Source organism: Thunnus maccoyii, chromosome 21 (genome assembly GCF_910596095.1).
Source record: "Thunnus maccoyii chromosome 21, fThuMac1.1, whole genome shotgun sequence".
In the NCBI taxonomy this organism is placed as follows: Eukaryota; Metazoa; Chordata; class Actinopteri; order Scombriformes; family Scombridae; genus Thunnus; species Thunnus maccoyii.
Window position 1 is genome coordinate 1,995,319 of NC_056553.1, and position 24,964 is coordinate 2,020,282.

The window sequence follows — 24,964 nt, forward strand, 5'->3', positions numbered from 1 at the left end:
CTGCAGTTTCTCAGGCAACGACACAGCGTTATTTTTGACATTTAAAAAAACATTTTTTGGCCTGGCGGAGGTTCTGGTGACCCGCCATGCCTGTACTATTATAGGGGAAACACTGCAGTATATCCAACTATCATGAGACTGTCCTCCCAAGAAGAAATGACACAACAGGTCGTAATGTCAGTCGCCCAAAAACGAGCTACAGTTACATATGACTGCCAGCTGCCATCTAACAGCCGTAGTAACTGTCCTCATTTCCTCATTCAGAGGAGGAGGGAGGATGGAGGCTTTGACCCAACAGTGGACTTTGTTTCCTGTTTCCAACTGTAAGTCAAGACAGTTTTTTTAAAAAGCGTAACTACAATCGTCCCCTAACCTTTAACCCCGTGGTTATTATCGTTGCCATGAGTAGTAGTAACTTTAACAAAGTGATCATTTTAACCCAAACCATCATCTTTAAACTTAACCAGACTTTAACCACAACGTTGTCACATCATAAAACATCATTATTGTTTAACAGATGTCGTCCGGCTGATTACTGCTGATAGAGGCGCCGGATTAGAAAACGCTCCTATGTGTTGCTCTGGAGTCACATGATCACATGATAGATTAATTTGGAGAACTTGTTGGAAGTTAAAGTAAACACACGCTTGAGCAGGAAGCTAAAACCTTTTACAAACACCTCTATTAAAATACTCAAGACAAGATAAACAGACATTATTACACACATACCTTAAATAAAAATATTGTCGAGGTCTTTAAGTATCTTAAAGTGTCACTGTCAGCTGTTAGCTGCTCCAACTGACTCCCATTCAAAAAGCCTCAACTTCTCTCTAGAAATACTGAGTCAATCATTGTTTTCAACAGGTCATTCTGGTCTCAATCTCTAAATTCAGGCCCTCTAATAAGTGTGCTGGTGGTCATTCTGGAAATTATTGCTCCGTTAATAAGATTTGAGGACTTATAGTAGCTTTGATGTCTGCTGTGTGGGTGTTGATTGACAGCTGTGATTGACAGCTGGCTCCGGGACTCACACTGAGTCGCACTGTTGTGGTAATATTTCATTAAGTTTAATGTTACCCTGGTAGCACAATTTAGTCGTCACACCTCACTAAAGAATGGATTATGTCAATAAGGGTCCTCGCAAGTATAGAAGTGCAAACATATGTATGTGCAGAGGCATGTTCATTGCATGTCCAAACACACACGTGTGCTATGATACAGTGTCTGTTTCAGGGTGAAATGGGACTGCATGGGAGCAGGGATGTGTGTGTGTGTGTGTGTGTGTGTGTGTGTGCATGTATTACTCACTTTTGGGGACTTGCCTCCCTTTTGGGGACAATAATCAAGTCCTCATAACATAAATCATTAAATTTGAGGGTGAAGACTTGGTTTAAGGTTAAATTAAGTCTCCTGGTCTTCTGATGTGTGTTTGTGTGGCGTAACGTAATGATTCAGTGGTGTCGCGGCAAGTACTGCCAATGTGCATGTGTGTGTGTGTCAGACTGATGTGGTATCTGGACAGACCAGTTTTGTGATGCTGATACATTAGATACAGTTGCCATGACAACGTCTCACCTGTTACTGTCATGGGGGTTGGGAGTGTTGACACCTACAGACACACTGGTGATTAAAGTAACTGAATACATTAACTCAAGTACTGTTTTTAAGTACAACTTTGAGGTACTTGTACTTTACTTGAGTATTTCCAAGCTACTTTCTACATTTCAGAGGGAAATATTGTACTTTCTACTCCACTACATTTATTTGACAGCTTTAGTTACTTTTCAGATGAAGATTTGACACAATGGATAATATAACAAGCTTTTAAAATACAACACATTGTTAAAGATGAAACCAGTGGTTTCCAACCTTTTTGTCTTTTGACGTCTTACAAAAAGCAGTGTGTAGTCGGGGTCACATTTCACATGTCTATGAGTTGTTAACAGCTCCACCAAATAGTGATTTTTCCCTCTAAACTTCTCACATGCTTTCATTTCAATAAATGTTCAAATGATCCAATATTTCAGCAAAAATCAAAGATTAGAGAAAAAGTCCAAAAACTGAAAACAGATTTGTGTATCAGAACTTTGTTTTTTCTTCTTTCCTCTCCCATTAATCATCTCACCACCCCTCAGATTTATCTGCTGACCCTTTGGAGGGGCCCGACCCCTAGGTTGGGAACCACTGGACTAAACTGGCTAACTGTATATAAAGTAGTGTAAACTAGCTCCACCTCCAGCAGCTACAACAGTAACATGCTGCTCTAACACTGATGCTTCACTATTAATAATCTAATGATGTCATATATAATAATATATCAGTCAGAGGGACCAAACCACTACTTTTACTGCAATACTTTAACTACATCAAGCTCATAATACTTATGTACTTTTACTGCAATACTTTAACTACATCAAGCTCATAATACTTATGTACTTTTACTGCAATACTTTAACTACATCAAGCTCATAATACTTATGTACTTTTACTGTAGTAGGATTTTTCATGCAGGACTTTTACTGGTAATGGAGTATTTTTTACTGAAGTAAAGGTTCTGAATACTTCTTCCACCACTGAGACACAAATGCTCACAAATCTTTTCAGGTTTCAGAGAAACATCATAATAATCTGAGATTATTCTCCATACATCAATCAGCTGTCTGCTTAATATCTTTCTGTATGTTGTTGTTTCAATATCCCACCAGTAAAAGTAGGCTACATCAAAATTATGCAATTTAACACAGTGTTTGAGTAAATATACTCACCAAACCAGTTAAATAGAAGCAAAAGTGTTGACTGAGAGTGCTGTTATTTAACTGGCAAGGAGCTGTTTTTTGTTTCAGGGGCCCAAAAACTTCACTTTACAGATGCTTAATATAAAGTAAACTAGTAAAGATCAGCTTTAAAAGGTTGTCGGCTCCCTCTAGCGGTGACACCATTGAACTGCACCCGGCAGCTCCGCTCACTGGTGGTTGCATAACAAACACACAAACAGTATGGAGGTCACTGTGCAAAGGTCAGATTCCCTCTCTGTCTAGTGCTGCATGTTTATTATAAAACCACAGCAACAGGAGGGACGGAGGTGGCGACAAGGACAGTTAGTGTCAGTTTCACTACACTTAACGAAGCAACGACTAACTAAGCACTGCACTCTTTACACTGTACAAGTTTGTAAAGTACTTTTCTTGAGTATTTCATACCTCCACTTTACTGCACTACATTTATCTGACAGGTATAGTTGATGATTATTTGTAAATGTAGTGGATAAAAACCCTCTGAAATGTGGTGGAATAGAAATATAAAGTGGAATAAAGTGGAAAAACTGTACTTGAGTAATGAATTTGAACATAACAGTCAGTCACACTCTCAGTCATTTTAAAATGCTTTTATTGTTAGTAGATAATTAAAGTATTAAAGGCACAAAGCAAAGAAAAAATAGGTGACAATCACATTTGATTTTATCCAAAAACAGACAGAAATTAAACATTTTTTCTTCGTGTCGTCGCCGTCCGTCGTCAAACTGAGTCTGACGGCTCCGCCGGGCCTCGTCACTGTCAGCTCTGCCTCACTGACGGTGGCGTCTATTGATCGACAGGTATTATGATTGATTAATATTTTATAATGACTCATTCTGTCAGAGAAGAGATCTGACGCAGGAGATCTGCTGTCAAACTCACTCTGACTGATCTGACTTCTGCTTTTTGTCTGAGTCCAAATTTAGCTTTTTTAATGACTCAATTTTTTGTAAAAAGTAGAGATTTTGTCAATATGTGACTAAACCATCGATATAAAATTAAAACATCCTGACATAAACCTCAATTTGTTTAAATCTAGATTCATTTTGGGAGACAAATTGTCATCTACAGTTTGCTGTTTACCGCTTGAGACACAAATATGTAAATGTTGTATTTAGTTATTTTGTATTTTCACGTTGCACTGGTTTAGTTTTGTCTTGTTTGGAAATAGAAGCTAGTGTTGGACCAGGAGAGACTACTCAGCTGATCTTATATTATTTTTTCTTGCAAAATTTGGTGAAAAGTTTGAAACCAGAAGAGCGGAGGCTGATATATCGGCAGAAAGTGCATCATCAGGTTATTTTTCATGCACTAAAAATCAGATGTGAGTCAGATTACAGCCAGACTTAAAACTGAATTTCAATGTAAAACTCATAGTAACTGGAATAATGTGTCTGTTTACACTGAAACCAAATGTTTGTTGCTTTAAAAAAAAAAAGTTTTCTTATGTTTCCAGTTTGCTCTTTGATATCAACGTGTTTTGTGAATCTTAAATATGATTTTCACGTTTTACTCTAATTCCTCAAATTTCCCTGATTAGAAAAGTACCTAATGACTTGCAAAGATCTTATTTCTTCTATGCAGTTGTTCTAGTGTCAAATACTTAAAGAATGCTGTGACCTTTGACCCTTTAGCCCCCTCACTAAACTCGCTAAACTGTCGGTGCTGATTTTAAACTATTTAAACTATTTAGAAATTAGATTTTCTGCTGTTGTGTACATGAAGTCAAACAAGCAAACAATTCAACAAAGAAGTCATTTTGCGCTGATTCTTGGCTCCGCCCACTCCGCCTGAAGCTGCTGTGATTGGTGGAGACATGGTGGGCGGGGTCACAACTCTGTGAACCAATCCTCTCAGGAACTGATTTCGATATCAGCCTGTCCAAACACCTGAAATGAACACACCTGGGCATCAATAGACGAACTAATACCAGTTAAAGATTTGACCTAAATCACAAGGGTTAATCCTCGTACGGTGGCCATTTTAGGACATTTCTATATTATATCCATATTTTCAGATATGATGTTGAGGTGAAATGGTTCAGTAGAAGGTGGTGGAGGTTACCTGATGCAGGTTGCTGCAGGCCATCACCGCCCAGAGGCGTCTGGTTCCCCAAAGACGAGGGTAGAACGACTCTTTCCAGGAGATCTTAGCCTGAGGATCAATGCCACTGAAACACACACACACAGAGAAACAGGTATGAATACACAACACACACCTGGAAAAATGTAACATCAGCATGTAAATCAGAGGTGTGCGTACCTGTAGTAACGTGTCCTGTAGTTCATGAGTCCAGATCCTTCCATGGCCAGGCCGACGTTCTGCAGAGGGAAGTTGAAGGGGTTGGTGAAGGAAACGGTCACAAACATCTCCTGCTGCACCTGAGGCCGGCCGCTCACCTGAAAACGGAAGAAGAAGAAGTCAGTACGGTGTAATCAAGCAGAAAGCTCTGGATCTGAAAAGTTAAACCAAAGTTAAACCTGCATTCTCTCTAACAGCCAGCAGGGGGCGACTCCACTGGCTGCAGAAATAAGTCAGATTGTATAGATGTCTATGAGAAAATGACCCTACTTCTCTCTTGATTTATTACCTCAGTAAACACTTTCCTGATGAGTTTATGGTCTCAATCACTAGTTTCAAGTCTTCTTCAATGCATCATGATCATTTTGTAAATTACGGCCCCATTTAGAGTAAAATAGACGATAAAGCTTTGTATGCTTTATGGTGTGGCTAGCTGACTCGCTACCACAGCGACAACGTTGGTTAGGCATAACCCCAGAGTAGTAGCTTTATCTCTGGGGAACACCCCCAACTCTGGGAGTGATGTCCAAATTAGGAAATGTGCGTCATGTAGCAGGTGGATGTGACTCCCCTCGTTGAGACCTGCTGATAGACGTCACAGCGGAGCAGAGGAGAGACACTGAGATAGTGATGTAACCGACCTGTGTGCTGTTATTTAACTTTTTTTTTTTCTTCCCGAAAACAAATAATTTTTAAAAATATTTGTATGAAACGAATATTCCTAAAAAAATCCACTATTTGTGCTTTGCCGAATAACGTATTTGTATTCGGGCACATCCCTACCCCAGAGTAGAGGCATAGCCGTAACCGTCGCTATTTCAGTGTGTTTTCAGTTCATGAAAGTTAAGTGTAACATTTTAGTCACTTAAAAAAGTCTTGTTCAGTGTTTGGTTAATGAGTCCAGTAAGTACATTTTGTTTTCATGGTCTTAAGCCTGTTTTTCGCTAGTGATAATTAGCATTAGCATTAGCTTTTTTCACAGTTAACCATAGACTGTGAATGCATCATGCTAACCAAGCTAGCAGCTAGCGTTAGGGTCAGAATATGGTCATTTCTCATCACTTCTGGCTCCACAAAGCCAAGATGGCGACAGTCAAAATGCCAAACTGGAGGCTTCAAAACACAAGTCCACAAACCAACGGGTGATGTCACAGCAGCTACATCCATTATATTTATACACTCTATGAGGGTAATGAAGTGTTTAATTGGGAAGAACAGTAGATGGTAGTTTCACTCCAGTTTGGGGGATTTTCATGCTTTTAGATCACCTGAAAGCAAACAAACCTCTGTAAGTTTTATCATTTCAAGTTAATTCAACCTAAAATTTCAACACCATTTCAAAACTCGACTTCACTCAGTAAATTAAGAATAAGGAATAAATATCCTTAAATTTACCGTCCATAAAGATAACTTTTCATGTCAACTTTTTTAAATGTTGTAAAATCTTTTAAACTTTCATGTGAATGTTTTAGGTTTTACTTCTATTTTTATTCTCCAACGTGAACTTTTTTTTTTTTTTTTACCTGTGAGTACTTTGCAACTGATTAACTGATCACATGATTGAGAGAGTAAATTCTCTAAAATCAATAAATAATGACAACAATAAAAACATCAATAAAAATAAAATCAACAAACTAAATGTAACAATAATGATTTAGATGGAAGTCAAAACTTAAAAACTTTCTGCTGAAGTTTGGAGAATTTTAGTTAATTAACAACATAAGTTGACTTTCAATCATTCAACTGTAGACGTATTAACAATTTAAATCAATTGTAAACAAATATGTAAACATTTTAACTGTTTTTAATTTGTTGAGCAGTTTGAGCTTCATTTTGTATATAAAAGGTTCTGTATTATTATTATTATTATTATTATTATTATTATTATTATTATTATTATTTTGTCAAATATCTTTTGAGGCCTGTGTGTGTGTGTGTGTGTGTGTGTGTGTGTGTGTGTGTGTGTGTGTGTATTTTACCTCGAGGGTGAGGGCCGGTGCCAGCAGGTCGACCAACTTGATGGCGCTCAATGATTGGTCGTCATACTGCCCAGTCAAAATGAAGTGCAGGCACTGCTGAGCACCCAGGCGAGGCAGGTACTCCTGAGCTGTGGTCTTCAATATCACACGCTCCGCTGCAACACACACACACACATTTATTATTATTTAACCATAATAATAACTGAGTCTATCTCCAAAAAGGACTGTGGGGGACTCACTCTGCTGGGCTGGCACAGTGACAGTGAAGTCCTTGTCTTGGAGTTGATTGGCTGTGATTCCAGTGTAGAAGACGACCGACCCGGCCAGGTGAGCTTGGACCGTTTTGGGAAGTTCCCCGAGGTTCTGGAAATCCACGATCAGGTTCACGTCCTGACCCATCGCGACCTGGAGAGAGGAAGAAGTGTCCTGGTTGCTTTGGGAATAATGTCACTGCAGTGGTGGAAAGTAGATTTACTCAAGTACTGCAGTTAAGCACAATTTTGAGGTACTTGTACTTTACTTGAGTATTTCCATGTGATGCTACTTTCTACATTTCAGAGGGAAATATTGTACTTTCTACTCCACTACATTTATTTGACAGCTTTAGTTACTTTTCAGATGAAGATTTGACACAATGGATAATATAACAAGCTTTTAAAATACAACACATTGTTAAAGATGAAACCAGTGGTTTCCAACCTTTTTGTCTTTTGACGTCTTACAAAAAGCAGTGTGTAGTCGGGGTCACATTTCACATGTCTATGAGTTGTTAACAGCTCCACCAAATAGTGATTTTTCCCTCTAAACAGATTGTTGGATGGATGTGTGGGCAGTGTTACCTGTTCACAGTTGACGGTGACTGTCACCTCGCCATCGGACAGCTCAGAGTGATCCCTCTGACAGCCGTATTCCTCTGCTCGGGCCATAACTTGGCTGTCTTGTGCGCTACCTGCACACAGAGATCAGTTCAGTACAGAAGGGCCCCAACTACATTCATTTTGTATGTTTTGTTTTGTTTAAAGGGGCCATATTCTGCTTTTCGTGGTATGTAGAAATGCTGCCTGTAAGTCAAAAGTCAGGGCTTCAACCTGCTTTTACAACAGCTGTCCGTTCTGTAGTCTTGGTTGCTAAGGTGGTTGCTAAGGTGTTTCCATGTGTCTCATATTTCAGATGTGATTCAGCTCCAACATGTACGGATGGATTTGAGAAGTTGACATTTGTATTAAAGAAGGAGAAAAAGAAATGAAAGCCGGAGGAAGCTTCCTGAAAGCTGACCAATCAGAACAGAGTGGGCTCATCAGGAGGCGAGGCCTTAAAGAGACAGGAGCTAAAACGGCCTGTTTCAGACAGAGGCTGAACTGAGGGGCTGCACAAAGGACCAGTAGAAGATAAATAAGGAGTTTTTAACTGGAAATCATGCAAAGATATTCCAGTAGAGCCCAAGAATATAAATATAGAGCTGGAAATGTGCAGAATATGTGTCCTTTAAGTCATTTGGATGTTGTGACTGTTTGTGTTACCTTCAGGGTACTTGTAGGTGTGTGTGATGTCTTGTACTGCATCGCTGCCTACAGCCTTGGTGCAAATAGACTGTCCAATCACAGCCTTTTCCACCCTGTACGGAGTCAGAGTCCCGTAGCGATCCCTCTTATGGAAGACCACGTCACTGTTCACCTGGAGGGAGAAATGAACTCTCAGAATTGATCATGTTGGAGTTAAAGTCAGTCCTACCTAGAGCTTATAGTTTTTATCTATGCTAAAATAAAATTCAACACAATAAAAATATCATTAGTAGTGTATTGAAGACATTACAACTAACACTTATCATTCACAAATAATAATAATATCTCGTAAGCTGGAACCAGTTTTAGAAGAAGTATCCACATCATTTATGTCATTAAGAGTATTATCAGTAAAATTTACTTGAAGTATCAAAAGCTGCTCAGAATCACAAAAAGTTTCAACATCCATTTGAAGAAATGCTGTTTGCTGATGAGGACCATGTGATATTATTAAAAGCTCCAGAACAAGCAAGACGGACTGTTTTATCAAGAATTAACTCTGAACACTGACCGACTGCAAGTTTGAAGATGGTGGTACAGTATTTATAAACTGCTCTATCACATTCACAGGAACATATTATTTTTTTTAGGTGCATAAGATTCTCTAAATGCTGTTTCAGAGGCTTTTTCACCAACAAGAATAAAGTATTAAAACTTAGAGGTTAACATAGAGTTCTGCATGTCTACATTTCCATGGCAACAGAGCAAACACTATCTGGTGATGAGGACCGTTTGATTCAATCAAAAACTCCAGAGCAAGTGAGAAAATGGACCTTGAGGAGGGAGACTGTTTTGTGAAGAATAAAACTCTTAAAGAAACAGAAAGAGGTCAAATGTTCATTTATACTAGCATGAAATATTGGCAATTTGACAGTAAAAATATATTTATTGTTGAAACTGACCTCTGCGAACACGAAGCCAGAATCAAACGGGTGGCACAGCAGACCTTCCTTGATGGCAGCGATCGAGGCCGGACCACAGCGAAAATGTCCTGCAAATAAAACAGAGACACACGTTTATCATCCGTCTGTCCACCCGTCCATTGAACTGTCCATCTGTCTCTCTGTCGTACCATCACTAGTCTCCTGGGGCGTGGCGTCCACCACCTGCCATCCTTCGAGACCGGGCGGCAGGTCAGGACGTACCATGTACACCTCGTTCCAGCAGTGGTAGTTCCTGCAGAGAGACAGTAATGTATAAATTATGGCTTTACGGAGCTTTAAAGCAGGTTTCAGCTCATTGTTTATCTGTCCGGCTGCAACTTTACTGTTTTGGTTCACTCTCAGTGCTCTCATAGCGTCATTTTGGGCCGCAGCAGGCAGCTGTTTTCAGAGAAAAAGCTGTAAAAAGCCACTGTACACCACCGGCTCAGCACTGAGCAAAAGCTGATGATATGTCAGTGTTGTGTTCACTACTTGTTTCTGATGAAAACTAAAGGACAAAAACTCAGTTATTGCAGGTTTCAGGTAGTGTAAACACATAAAAAGATTCAGATTCAGAGGCTGAGACAGCAGTTACTGCTATTCGAGCTAGGCTAGTTAGCTTTCAGCAGGACTAGCTGAACTGATTTGACTTTTTTGTCCATCATAATGGGGTTTAACTAAACCCTCACGCATGTGGTATAGCAAACTGAATTTCTAACATGTCTGATTACCAATTTTTTTTTTTTTAACAACAGGAAGCAAGTAGAAAAGTAGGTAGTTATATTTAGCTTCAGCTTAGGCTAGCTTTGGCTATCTCTCCAGCTAGCTTAAATTGGACAAACTTTTAGTTTTGTATGATGTAAAGTTAATTTACTATACCCCTGTATGAATTGTAACATTTGATACTGTAATTCTTTTGTAAATTTGCCTGCCCAGGGACTGCTGACGAAATTTAACTTACTGATTACCTCGCTCTGGGACAGTAAATGTCTACTGTCCATGTTTTCTGTGGATGTCGAATCAGTCTTGAAGGTAAATGTAGTAAATTGAAACAATAAACTCATCAGTGTTTGCTATATTGACAGAGAAAGCTGAGTTTTCCTGCTTGCAGAGCCGTGCCAGCAGTGCCTACATGTACCCGGATGCAATGTGCATGAGCTTCTGATGCCCAACCCCCCAAACCTGTTGTATACTCTGTTGTATACTCCATAACTTCCATAACATCCTCTGCAGTCATACTTTGGGATGCCATTTTCACTGTTACGTACAGAAACGTAGCTAGTTTGCAATACAAGCAAAGAGAACGAGGAAGGTTTGTTTTTGGGCGGCATCTAGAGCACACCCCCTGGCTACTCAGAGGCAGAGACTAGAAATCCAAGCTGAAATAGCCTGTAGTTCTTCCTTGCTCCCAACTACGCCACTGTACACATCAAATGACAGCGCTGGTGCCGGAAGGACAACAGATTTTGCAGCATCGACAAGAACTGCAGGCATTTTTCACACTATATCCGGATATTTGGATAGGTACAGATAAGGTTGAAAATTGACGAAATGGTCCTTTAAATAAAATAAAAAATAAATTAAAGGATCATATGGAGCACCTGCTAATGTCTCCTAGCAACATACAGGGATAAATTAGATTAACGTGGCCTGGTCTCCTAGCAACAGACATGACTGACAGGCGTCTGGACCAACCAGATGGAGTCCCTGGTGTTGCGTCTGTCCGGCGTGCCATCAGGCTTGAAGATGAGGTCGGTCTTCAGGTTGCCCGTGTTGTCATGAGCTGAGCTGAAGTTGGTGATGACCCTTGAAGGGATGCCGAGGCAACGCAGGACTGCAAGGAGATTAATTATTTAAAGTAGTTTTAACGCAAAATACCACATTACTAGTAAAACTACGCTGGTGGAGAGTAACTATCAAATAGATGTATTCAAGCACTATATTTAAGTACTTTTAGAGTACTTTACTTAATTTCCATGTTATCATGACATCATACCAGCTTACTAGCCGTTACCATGGTAACAGTGTGTGCTCTTACAGGTGTTAAAGACTCCAGCGAACACCCAGCACTGGGCGAAGCAGACAGGGACACCGGTGTTGGCGTACTCCAGCAGGATCTTCACGCTGCCCGTCCACAGCGTCGGGGCGGTGCCCATCGAGTAGTCGTCACTCCAGTTCCCCACCAGCACACCGTTATCGTCCTGAGAGTTGATCTGACAGAAAGGGTTGGGAAGAGATCAGTTATTACCAAGCGGGTAGAGTCTGCAAAGTGAAGCCAATGCAGAAGTGACTTAAACCTGCATTCTCTCTAACGGCCAGCAGGGGGCGACTTCACTGGCTCCGAGAATAAGTCAGATTGTATAGAAGTCTATGAAAAAATGACCCTACTTCTCTCTTGACTTATTACCTCAGTAAACACTTTCCTAATGAGTTTATGGTCTCAGTTGCTAGTTTCAAGTCGTCTTCAGTACAGCATGATGTTAATTTGTAAATTAAGGTCCCATTTAGAGTAAAATAGACTATGAAGCAGAGCATGCTTTAGGTGTGGCTAGCTGACAAGTCACTACAATGGTGACAACGTTGGTTAGGTAAGGTAACCATGGTGTGACCCCAGATTCACAGAGTATAGGCGTAGCTGTCACTATTTCAGTGTGTTTCAGATGTTCAGTTTTTCCAGTAAGTAAATAACAGGCTTAAAACCATTAAAACAAAACTTACCTTTTGTTTTAATTTTTGCCTGCGAAAATTAGCATTAGCATTAGCATTAGCATTACCTAAAATCAGCATTACCTAAATCAAGAGGGTTTATCTTGCCTTTTTAGGACATCTTAGACAGTTAGACTTGGCTTAAAAGATAACTCTGGCTATTTTCTATGTTTTTCTTCTTACATTTGGATCCAAACCAACAATTAACTGATCTACTAACAAGTATTGTGTGTGTATCAAAGACTGATATATCTTATTCCTCTGTGCCGTAGACCTCCGTTGTTGTCCAAAAACTATTAAAAACACGATTGTTAATATTATTATTAAACATTATTAAACATGTTAGCTCATCAGCATGCTAACAGTGAACATGTGGTCAAATGTGGACTTTGACCTTTTGGTGCCACTTGAGGAAAAGTTGGATTGTTGGATGTTATAAGGATACATCCTCTGGGACCATAAATATTAAAATATTCATGGTCCCTATCCAATATTTGTTGAAATTAGGATTAAAGGATGGGTTCACAATTTTTCAAGTGTGTCTTAAAACAACAGCCAGCAGCTGAAAGTAACAGTGAAACCAATGAAAAATGTATTTAAAAGTTTATCTGAAGCTACTATGAAGCTTCAGCGTCCAAATGAGTCAAATCAAGTAGATATCTTTCAACGTTACAGTCTTTTTAGTGCCAAAGTCCCTCTTTTGGTTACTATACTTCCACCTGCAGCTCAACAGGGAAACACTGTCCGAGGAAACACAAAAAGACTGTAAATGTGTCAGATATCCACTTGATATGACTAACTCAGACTGCTGAAGCTGAATATAAGCTTCACAGAGACTTTTAAATGCATATTTGCGCTAAATAACTGTGTGGTGAATTTATTTTCTTGTCCACTCTGAATTCTCACCATAGCAGATCCCTTCCTGACCAGTTTGATGGCGTTGCCACGATCATAGATGGGCATCTGAGATGAATCCAGGATGTAAATACAGGCATCCAAAATACCTTGCTCAAACTGCAGAGAGACGGGGGGGGGGGGGGGGGGGGGGGGGGGGGGGGGGGTTAACACATTAATATTCATACTTTTTATGATGTGTGCGTGATGTGTATTTGTATGTACCTGTCCATACATCCAGCCTCGGGATGATACAGCTCCAACTGAACCCTGGAAGATCACTCCGTAGTCATTGAGGACGTACTCCCTCCGTCCTGATTCATCAGGCAGAAACACAGCGTCCTCTGCAAAGAGAGAGACAGACAGGCAGTCAAAGAGCGAGTATTTCAACAGTCAGAAACACAGAGGGAATCTAAAACTAAAATGTGTATGAATGAGTTTGTTTCAAGCAAACAATTTACCCTCAAATTAAACAATCATGCTTGAAATCTTCCAGAATTTCATAAAGTTACAATATTTACACCAAAGGATAGTAAAGTTGCAATCCAGCATTCATTAAACACTAAATCTATGGAGACTTTATGTGACATAAAACCAATAAATTCAGCCTGGATCACCAAAATTCTTCTTTGACATCAAAATGTATTCTTTTGACTTATCCCAGGACATCAAACTCTTTTTTAAAGTCATTAAATCCTCCGAAAAATCCTACAATCCTAAAACACTGTACAAAAAAGCCACTATTATTAATATTATATCTCCTTTTATTATAAATTGTTGCAGTTGTGCAGCATTGTCGGGTTGGTTGGGTTGCTTTATTTTACAGATAAGTAACGCTGAGGAAAGCCTTGGGTTGTTTTTTTGATCATGTGCATCATTAAAAAAGTGATATACACTTATTTGTAAGTGCTGATGACTTAACTTGTTATTCCTTTAATTTTATGCAAATCAGCAAATTTTATTTATTTTTGGGACATTTTACAGAGAAGGTGCTGCAATTTAGTGCAAATTATTTGAAACAACTGAAAAGAATATGAAGTTGGTTTAGTTGGTAAATGCTGACACATCATATCTGGGTTCATATGTAGTTGTTAATTTGGAAAAAAATCTTAATAAATTAGACTTAACAATTCTTTAACCGACAGAAAATACTTTGTTTTTAGTGTGTAGTTTTGTGTGTCAAACTACACATTAACATGCAGCTACTTTTAGGAAATTATTGAAAAAAAAAAGCTAATATATTGTTTGACACACAAAACTACACACTGAAAACTAAGCATTTTCTATCACTTAAAGAATTTTTGTAAATTGCATTTACAAATTGCACCACGCTGTAAAACGTCCTAAAAATTAACCGTTAAAACTTGCAAATTACTGCAAATTTTACAAAGAAAATTTTCCAGGAAAAAAGTTCAAAATTAAAAATCAAGCATTACCTCAGGCCCAGCTCTAGAAAACAGGGGACCCTACACAAGATTTTCTTTGGGGGCCCCCCTTAAGCCGAAACTATACTTTCTGCATCAGCAAGCAAATTTTGTCATCAGAGCGTCTTGAATAGGCTCTGTGTGGAGTATATTCAGGCCTTTACTTTAAAACTATAAACTAGAAAGGAAAGAAAAGGAAAGAAATCTCTCCTCTGAAGTACAAACAGTAACTTTTTCAGCCACTAGGAGGCAGTAAGAGTCCTCAGACCTGGACACCAGGCGTTGAACAGCATGTACAGGTCGGTGTTGGCGTCCCTCGCAGTGCGCTGCATGCCGCTGCCGGCGTCTATGGCGACATAAGTACGATACTTCCCCACGATGGCGTCGGCTGTGGGCGTGATGCTCAGTGTCACCGTCGTGTCCTGCATGTCCAGAATCTTCCCCGCCCATCCACCACCAGGACGGGAGCCAAAGGTCACCACCATCATCGAGCCCTTACTGGCTGACGGGTTGGAGCCTGGAGGAGGAAGAGGGGGAGGAGGGTTAGTGATGAAGAGGGAGGAGGAGAGCACACAAGGAGAAAGACAAGGAAGGTAGGACAAGAGAGGAAGAAGGAGACAAAAAAGAAGCAGAGGGAAGAGAAAGAAGGAGACAATTAATAAAGACAATGAATGAATGAATTGAAACATCAATCCTTCACTGAGGCTTAACAAGCTTTTAATTAACACAAACCCCAAAGAGATTCACGCTACAACAGCACGACTGTATTAAAAATGACACCAGCATCTGGAAACTTTAATTACTATGCTACTGTTTACAGGTTTCAAACTAAATGATCTTAAATAACTTCCATATATCAATATAAATTATTAACTTCTGCTTAAAAAATTAGTACAAAAGGTACAATTAGAGATGCAGTGATTAGCTGATTAATAGAATTGTCGGTTGACAGGAAATCGATGGGCGACTATTTTGAATTGAAGACTGAATAATTGTTTTAATAATTTCTTTAAGCAAAGATACTCAATTTGCTGGTTTCAGCTTCTAAAATGCGATGATTTAGTTGTTATTGTAGTATTCAATATGAATGTCAAAATGTTAATAAAATAAAAAGAATGATATAAAATAGTGAAAGTAGAAGTAAATAAATATAAAAATGTGACAAAAAAGAGACGTTAATTTAAAAAAAATGTTGTGTTTGAGATGTATGTATGTATATTTTTATCAAATCTGTCAGTGAACATCTGTCAGACAGAGCAGCTCAACATGGTGTGTGTGTGTGTGTGTGTGTGTGTGTGTGTGTGTCTTCTAATGACAGAGCCATGGGGAGTGTGTGTACTAATTAGCCAGCCAAGGATGCCTAATGAACTGACAGTCGTCTAATTGTTTGGTGTGGGAGTCTGTTGACGAAAGCCTTTTCATCAGTTAATTGGTTAATGGGGGAGCAGTTTAACTGTCGGTCTCAGGTGGGCTGAGCTGCGGCCACTGAGCGCCCCCCCCCCCCACAAACACACACCTGTAACCCACATATGAAACAAACTGAGCTCACTGGGAGGAAATGTGAATGAAATGAGATCAGGAAAAGACTTTATACATTACAGTATGTTCCCTACAGTGGTGGAAAGTAACTAATTACATTTACTTGCTTTTACAATACAACACATTGTTAAAGATGAAACCAGTGGTTTCCAACCTTTTTGTCTTTTGACGTCTTACAAAAAGCAGTGTGTAGTCGGGGTCACATTTCACATGTCTATGAGTTGTTAACAGCTCCACCAAATAGTGATTTTTCCCTCTAAACTTCTCACATGCTTTCATTTCAATAAATGTTCAAATGATCCAATATTTCAGCAAAAATCAAAGATTAGAGAAAAAGTCCAAAAACTGAAAACAGATTTGTGTATCAGAACTTTGTTTTTTCTTCTTTCCTCTCCCATTAATCATCTCACCACCCCTCAGATTTATCTGCTGACCCTTTGGAGGGGCCCGACCCCTAGGTTGGGAACCACTGGACTAAACTAGCTAACTGTATATAAAGTAGTGTAAACTAGCTCCACCTCCAGCAGCTACAACAGTAACATGCTGCTCTAACACTGATGCTTCACTATTAATAATCTAATGATGTCATATATAATAATATATCAGTCAGAGGGACCAAACCACTACTTTTACTGCAATACTTTAACTACATCAAGCTCATAATACTTATGTACTTTTACTGCAATACTTTAACTACATCAAGCTCATAATACTTATGTACTTTTACTACAATACTTTAACTACATCAAGCTCATAATACTTTTGTACTTTTACTGCAATACTTTAACTACATCAAGCTCATAATACTTATGTACTTTTACTTCAATACTTTAACTACATCAAGCTCATAATACTTTTGTACTTTTACTGCAATACTTTAACTACATCAAGCTCATAATACTTATGTACTTTTACTGCAATACTTTAACTACATCAAGCTCATAATACTTATGTACTTTTACTGCAGTAGGATTTTTCATGCAGGACTTTTACTTGTAATGGAGTATTTTTACTTTGTTGTATTGGTACTTTTACTTAAGTAAAGGTAAAATTGTACTTAAGTACAGTACTTGAGTAAATGTCCTTAGTTACTTTCCACTCTGATCTCTGCTTGAGGCAAATGGCTCCAAGCTACTGAACTGTCTGAGTCGAGTTGCATTGTGGGTAATGTAGGAACCAGGTTTTGGCAGGGAAGATAAATGTGTGAAATAAAAAAGATGATTCTGCTGCATTGATTTTTTTTTTTTTTTTAAAAACTGACCAGTTAGTGCAAAATGAAATCTCTGGATTTCACGTTTAACAAAAAGACATGAGATTAATATCCATCTTGTCATTTAACTCTTACAAAGAAAGCAAATATACCCCAAAATGTTCAACTATACCTTTAAAAAGGATGTTTTAAAGATGAGATCCTGTTAAAAAAAATCTCCAAACTATTGTACATCTGACGGAAATTCTCCACTCACAACCAGAAAGTAAATCAGAGAAGCCAAACAGAAACTGGTTAAACTGGTTGAACCTTTTCTGTCCAAAACCCCCCATCAAACTCTCCAGGTGGTTGATGAGATCAGAATTCAAAACTCACCAATCAGGAACTCGACCTGGAAGTCGTCTCCTTCAGCCAGCTGTCGGTTGAAGGTGACGCGCATCAAGAACTCCTGACCGCGTCGGACCACCAGGCAGGGGGTGTCATAGGCAGCTGTTTGGTGGTTGGGCTCGTTTACCTGCTGACACATGTCGACACCACCGTCCACCACCGACAGAGACCCTGAGAGACAAGAGTAAAGGGATAATACACCATGTTTTCATTCATTAACGGTCAGATTATGTTCACACATTAAGGGAGCTCACCTTGCCCAGGTGCATATGATCTGGGAGCGACTTCTGCACCAGAACCACCTTCAAAAGGTTCAAATACTGGAAAATCCTCGGCATCGTTCAGAAGGTTGGAGGTTGGCACCTAAAGGTAATTTAAAAAATCATCACAGAAAGAAAAAAAGAAAGAAAGAGTGATTAATAATGGCCTAAAAAAGAATAATAGAAATAAATAGTAATAAAATAATTACAATAAATGTAAATAATAAAAAAAATTAAAAAATCTGAAAAAAATAACAACTGAAAAAACAAATCCTAATGGCTGAAGAACTTTAAAATAAATTGTAACTGATTGTTTAATAAATAATGTAGTCAGTAGTAAAAACAGTAATACCGGCCCGTTGTAGCGCCCCCTGTAGGATGTATTGGTTCGAAGAGCCATGATGGCAAAAGGTCAAAGGTCAAAGTTTTCACTGAGGTCACTGGACAGAAATAGAAAAATATATATAGTTATATCTATATAAACATATCATAGAAGAACTTTTTAGTGGCATCTGAAACAACGGTACACATTAATGTATAAACACACAATAGAGAAAATATATAGCAGTAAATAACTGTAAAATGTACATTAAATATGAAAATGTCAAAAAAAACACCTCAGATTCACTGCAACACTGCAGAAGGATTATATAATTATTCAATATTTTTATCACCATATGACAGGAAATTTTAAAAAAAGTATATTTATATAATTTTACAGAAGATCAAATGTGGAAAAAACTTTTATCAGATTTAAAATTGAATAGTGAAAAAACATTTACACTGAAATGGAAAATATTTTACAGAAATATTTTACTTCATAAAATACAAAAAGAAGTTGCTAAATAACTGAAGAGTCACGAGACGATTAATACGAGAAGCTGCTGCACAAATCATACATGCAAATTTTTTTCTGACTTTTAAAATTTCAAATTAAACAAATGTTTAAAGTGAAATGCACATTTTGTATGTATTTCCTTGTGTATGTTAAAAGGACAATTATTTACTTTTACGTCTTTTCAGCATAGACAACATGTCTCCATCTCCATCTCATTCCATTATTAAAGACCAAAAGTCCTTTTAACATGTTTTTCATGTAATTATACACAGTAAATTCACATAAAGAGGAAATAAATATAACAGTGTGTATTGTTTTTCACGTTGTTTCTTAGTATTCAAAGGAAACAATCTGAAAAGGGAATGTCACTGAAGTTGAACTGCCTTTGTCATGCGTTACATAAAATATATTTTGTGACATTGAACATACTTAACATTTTGTTTTTACCCATTTTTGGTGTCAAAGCATCGAAATAGTTTGCAGCTCAATCTGTGTTTCTTAATTGACAAACACTGGTCCATTTAACGGTTAATATTTGCTACTATGACCTCAATAATAAACATAAAGTAGAATTATCACCTTTCTGATAATTTCAACAAAAAGTGAAAATATATAAGCTTCATAAATGTAGAATTTATGGCAGAGCTGTTGTATTTGATTGCACAGGTGTTCCTAATAAAGTGCTCGCTGAGGGTATCTGAATATCTTTGTATCAAATCTTTAAATCTTTTCTAATATTTACTTTAAAGTATAATCTGCTTTGTTATGATATGTTTTCCAGTGAGTCATATTACAACAATTACAACTGAACAAACAAATAAAACTGTAATGTAAAGAGATAATAATAATAATAATAACGCAGATTCAAAATGCAGCAAAAACGCGACGTCTCACCTTTCAGATGGAGAGAAGTTCGTCTGATCGGGTCAGATGATGATCGGACTCGACTTCAACAGCAGTTTATATACACACACTGCTTCCTCTTTCAACTTACACACACACACACACACACACACACACACACACACACACACACACACACACACACACACACACCATTGGACACACACACAAACATTACAAAATTAAGCTTAAATTGTAAATAGTAACTTTTGTGAATACATTAACTGTTTAAAAAACAATTTGTGGATTGTTGTATTTATTTGTAGTTTTATTTATTATTATTATTTATTTATGTTTTAACTTTAATATTATTTTATTTTTTTTATTTTTTTTCCAATTTGTAATTTTTGGTTTTATGCCTTTGAAAAGACATTTGTAACAAAGTGCTATATAGATAAACTTATTATTGTTATTATTTGACTTCATCTGGTTCTAATTTTTACTTTATTTTCTTATAATCACTGACCAAAAACACACACAATCACTAAATGTTCAGTACATAAGAGCTCCAGAGTTTTTATGGACATGTTTGGACAAGTTCAGTTATTATTGGAAAATTACAGTCACATTTCTGACACGACAATAATATTCAGTTCCACTTATTATTTATTATTTTGAATTAAAATAAATCTACACAAATTACTTCATATGTGAGAAACACTGAAGGAAGCTGTATTAATATGAAAGGAACATTTTCAAAATAATAATACAACTTGTATTAAAAGTTACAGTATGACTCAAAATTTAAACTTTTTTAGTCTTTTTTTTTGTTATTCTTGTGTTTTTCCCACTATAATGTATTTCTCACCAACCATTTCAGTTTATTCACATTTCTTTTTTTTTTTGTTTTCTCCTTCATGGTAAAATATATAAATATTATATGAAAACTATCATATGTAAGCAAGTGTGAATCCATGTTGTGCACTCTTGCAATAAAGTATTTAAAAAAACAACAGTTTATTTGTCTTTTCTACTTCAATGATCGATAAATGTTTTCAGCAGATGACATTTCTATCTCTTCCAAAGCACTTTCAGATTGTGTTGTGTGTACTTTCCTGCAGAAAACTGGAGAACAAGGAAGTGTGTGTGTGTTTGTATCAGTGACCTCGACCCCAAACTGAGAGACTTCTGCTTTATTCTGAGACAAAACGATCACAGTGACATTAAACATCAACTAGTGAAACTATAAACTCAGTAAAATGAAAAACTGTGAAGTTTTGAACAGTTTCAATCAGTTTTACTCAAAATGATCCACTTTAGTTAAACTGTAGTCAGTTTAAAAAAGAGGCTGAAGTCCAAATAAAAGTGTATTTTCAAAATGTTAATGTTTTTCAGATGATGTTCACTTCATCTCATACATCCATATGCAACAACTCAGAGCCACGTTTCTGCACAAAATACACAAAAAACTACAAGAAAATAATGCAAACACGTCTCAGTAACACATTATTCTACCAAAACACCAGCACTGTCTGCTTTAATTCACACTACATTAAAGCTGGAGCATCATTTACTAAGTCCAACAGTTTTTTTATTAACAAAAAGAGACAGATAGCAAAGATAACAACACAAAAAGAGGCTGTTATTAAGCATGAGACCATCAGGAACAGTACAACAAAGAAAATGTAGATTACAAGTACATTATTGTCCTTAATAAGTTTGATTTTAGTGATTCTGAGGTTTAAAGTTAAAAATGTCCATCAAGAAAAACTAAAATCTTATTTCAGTCATTTCAATTTTACTATAAAATATTTGTCTTGTAATTGTAACATGTTTTAAGTGACCTTCTCCGTATTGTCAAATAATCAAATAGAATAAATCAATAAAATGATTTGAATTTATTTATAACTACACATTTTTACCTATTAATTTATAATCACATAAAAACCATATGTTGAAAGGACAATTACTCAACTTTTCATCTTTAATAACTGAATGTGTTGTTTTTTATTTTGGCTCCACTGAACCTCCGTACGACTCCTTTGTATTTAATAATGGTGCGTTTAAGATTTGATTTCAATGTGACATGGAAAATTCATGTCACAATTCATTCACTTATTCAAGACAAAAAGCGAAATAATTGTCCGTAAGACACAGTAAATACCCACATAAAGTTGTTTATTATATTTCACTGTTTCTTTAAGTTGTTTTAATTGAGACATTTTTGATCTTCCATAGATATCATGTTTAACTTTACGTGTAGTGTTACTTTTATGACTTAAACTAGATTGTGAACAATAACTTCTTTCTGCTTCTTAATAATAATCATCTAAAAAAGTATCAATTATAAAAACACTAACAATTTCTTTTTTCGTCCCCTAAAAACTTTTATTGATCGTCATACAACAGTACATAAATTAACATATTACACAAAGGACAAAATGAAGGCTGGCTAAGAAATGAAATGATATTTATTATACTCATTATTATATATTATATATATATATATATTATATATATATATATTATATATATTATATATTATATATATTATTATACATTATATATATTTTCATTTTTGTGTTTACAGTTTTAAGACAATGCGTCATCATCTCAGGAAATGTGATAAATGTTTTTAATCTCGCTGAATCATCTTTATGAGCTCAGAGTGTTAATGCAGTCTGGTTTAACTTGATGACAATAAATGGACTGACAGTAAATGTTTGTTTTTGATCTCTGGACATTCAGCTTCTTCTATCAAACAGCAAGAAAGTAACTTAACAATTAAGATTTGTACTCATGTATAATGTTGAGATACTACACTTTATATTTAATGTGCAACTTTCAGCATTTTATAAGGACATATTGTACTTTTGACTACATTTATCTGACTGTTGGAGTCTCTGGTTACTGTGCAGATTCCCATTTTAAACTTAAAACATAAAGTTGCATAATGTAATAAATCCTATGAGAAAGGCACTAATGCAGGTTTAACTCCTGAGAATTTATTAAAAAAAACAACAACATTAAAAACATCATAGTGTAGCTTTTTATCTTTGTGTGCTGTTTTCTCTACATTAACTTCCTCTGACCTTGACCGTCAAGCTGTGAGGTCATCCTGATACACTGCTGCTGAACGGTCACGTGACCAATGTTCTTCTTCCTGTTTGCCGACTGGCATCTCTGTTCAGAATACAATCGAATAGAAAAGAACAAAGTAGATTAAGTTGTTGTGTTTCTTCTTCTTCCTCTTCCAATGAAACCTCCATCTGTTCAGTCAGCGATATGACAGCGTTTCTACAAAGCTTCGTTTTTCCCCAAACACACTTTACACACCGTGGAGAAAAACTGGACGTTTTAGTCTGGACAGAGGAACAAAACGGAGAGAAGAAGATGCAAGCTGTGGTTAAGGTCTGGTTAGGTTTAGGTACATAGGCCGCTTGGCTAGGGTTAGGGAAAGATCATGGTTAGGGTTAGGGTTAAAAACAGCTGATGTCTCAAATGTCTCACTAAAAAAAGCCGGTTTTCTCGCCAGAAAAAGGTTTCGGTTTCGAGGTGGTCTCGAACTGTTTTCTCTGCTGATTTCCAACTTGCTGCCAAGAAACTTACTAACCGTCCACCTGCCCCTCCTCCTCCTCCTCCTATATAGCAAAGATCAACTCATATAGATCACATGTGAACTACGTCACTTTAGAAATGTTGACATGATACGTTTTGTTGACATTTTGATATGATACGTATTGTTGAAATGTTAATATGCTACGTATTTCACGTGTTGAAACGTAAATATTCAACGTTTCTGTGGTTTGCAGAAACGTCCAGTGCCAACGTTTTATTCTGGCGACCAGGCTGACCAGACACGCTGATATACGTCTACCGCCGAAACCCGCTGATATCTCCCGTTGTTAAGAAACAAAGGATGATGAACCTGGTGGTAAGTTTTCTTCTCTGTTCATCAGGTCAGTCTCTGTGAATCATCTCTCTCCTCTGCTGCGACATCCGATGTGTCACCGGAGCACATGATGAAATATCAGGTGTTTTTTTCTTTACTTTCTGGGCTGAGAGCCAGACTCTTCTTTAAACCAAAGTCTTCAGTTTTCAGGATGACTCCCCCCCCCCCCTACAGAGGACGAGTCACTGTCTCTCACCTCCAACCGACTTTAATCTGTCTGACTCATCAGGACCGACTGAGGGTTATTATGGTCTGTCAGCAGATCTGCTCTCGTCTCTCACTGTGCGGTACAAGACCAGAGAAATACAAAGAAAAAAACCAGCAGGACAGAAAAATGGACAAACAGGCAGGAGGAGATGAAGGTAGAGAGGAGGACAAGAAGAATAAGGGAAGGAAATGAGCCAAAAGAAGGACAGAACGGACAGAAAAGACTCCTGGTGACTGTTGTTTTCATCTCTCCCCTGATTTCCTGCCAGCTCACTGCTTTCAAAAACTAACAAGGACAACAAGGAGAGGACGTAAGGATTAAATAAAGACATGATGAGAGAGGAAATAAAAAGGACAGGACAGAGTTTAATGACAAAACAAGGCTGTAAAAAATAATAAAGCACGTTAAAGGGCAGGTTCACAATATTTCCAGTGTGTGTTAAACCATCAGTCAGGTGTCCATATGAACAGTGAAAGAGGTTTTCCTCGCTATAATCATTCCTCCTGTTCATACTGGATATTAAATCAATCAAATGTGCTTTCAATGTAAGTGATGGAGGCCAAAACCCACAGTGTGTCCACACTTACTTATTACAGCAAGAAAAACATGTTTAAATGTTCATTTAGGCTCCTGACTGTTGTTTTAAGACACACATGAGAAATTGTAAACGTCCCTTAGAGAAAATAAAAAAGATCGGACAAGAAAGGGACTCCAAAGAACAAAAGGACAAGACAGGATGTACCAGAGAAGATAACGAGGCAAAATGACAGGACACGGAAAAGTCACATCTCTCTAATGTCTTATTTGACATAATGTGGTTAATCAACGTGTGTCTGAACCGCTGGAGAAAGCTTTAAAAGAGGAATTGAGAGCAGAAAAGGTCACAGTGATCTAAAGACAGAAAACACTCTGACATGTTGATGTTATAAACATCAGAACTCCATTTCAGTTTTTCATGAGAAAAGATAAATACACAAGTTAAACTATAGTGATTATTGGCTAAAAAGTTAGAAATTTACATTATTTATATCCAACAAGGTTTTCTGTTTGCACAGAAGGAGACTGAGTACTGTTCTGGTTCACTCTCAGCGTCTCATAGCATCGTTTTCAGATAAAAAGCTGTAAAAAGCCGCTGTACACTAC

The 24,964-nt window shown here is 37.3% G+C and overlaps 1 protein-coding gene across 1 annotated transcript; it reads right to left on the reverse strand.

Moving 5' to 3' along the window:
• Window positions 1-3,424: 3,424 nt before the first annotated feature.
• On the reverse strand, window positions 3,425-19,796 carry LOC121888177 (coagulation factor XIII A chain-like). Its single transcript, XM_042399580.1, has 18 exons — window positions 19,713-19,796; window positions 18,333-18,420; window positions 17,975-18,083; window positions 17,709-17,891; window positions 14,853-15,101; window positions 13,386-13,504; window positions 13,173-13,280; window positions 11,599-11,773; window positions 11,256-11,394; window positions 9,710-9,813; window positions 9,540-9,628; window positions 8,596-8,749; window positions 7,915-8,024; window positions 7,315-7,480; window positions 7,076-7,230; window positions 5,058-5,194; window positions 4,860-4,965; window positions 3,425-4,684 (listed from the first exon to the last, which is right to left on the reverse strand). The coding sequence occupies exons 2-18, from the start codon at window positions 18,378-18,380 to the stop codon at window positions 4,649-4,651; spliced, it is 2,187 nt and encodes a 728-aa protein (XP_042255514.1). The 5' UTR covers window positions 18,381-18,420; window positions 19,713-19,796; the 3' UTR covers window positions 3,425-4,648.
• Between the last annotated feature and the right edge of the window lie 5,168 nt (window positions 19,797-24,964).

Excerpts from the sequence above, each read along its gene's own strand:
- LOC121888177 (XM_042399580.1), bottom strand. The coding sequence starts at position 18,380 with ATGGCTCTTCGAACCAATACATCCTACAGGGGGCGCTACAACGGGCCG. Across the intron at positions 18,084-18,332 it reads GGGGGCGCTACAACGGGCCG|GTGCCAACCTCCAACCTTCT; the intron begins GTATTACTGTTT and ends AATTACCTTTAG. Across the intron at positions 15,102-17,708 it reads CCAGGTCGAGTTCCTGATTG|GCTCCAACCCGTCAGCCAGT; the intron begins GTGAGTTTTGAA and ends TTCCTCCTCCAG.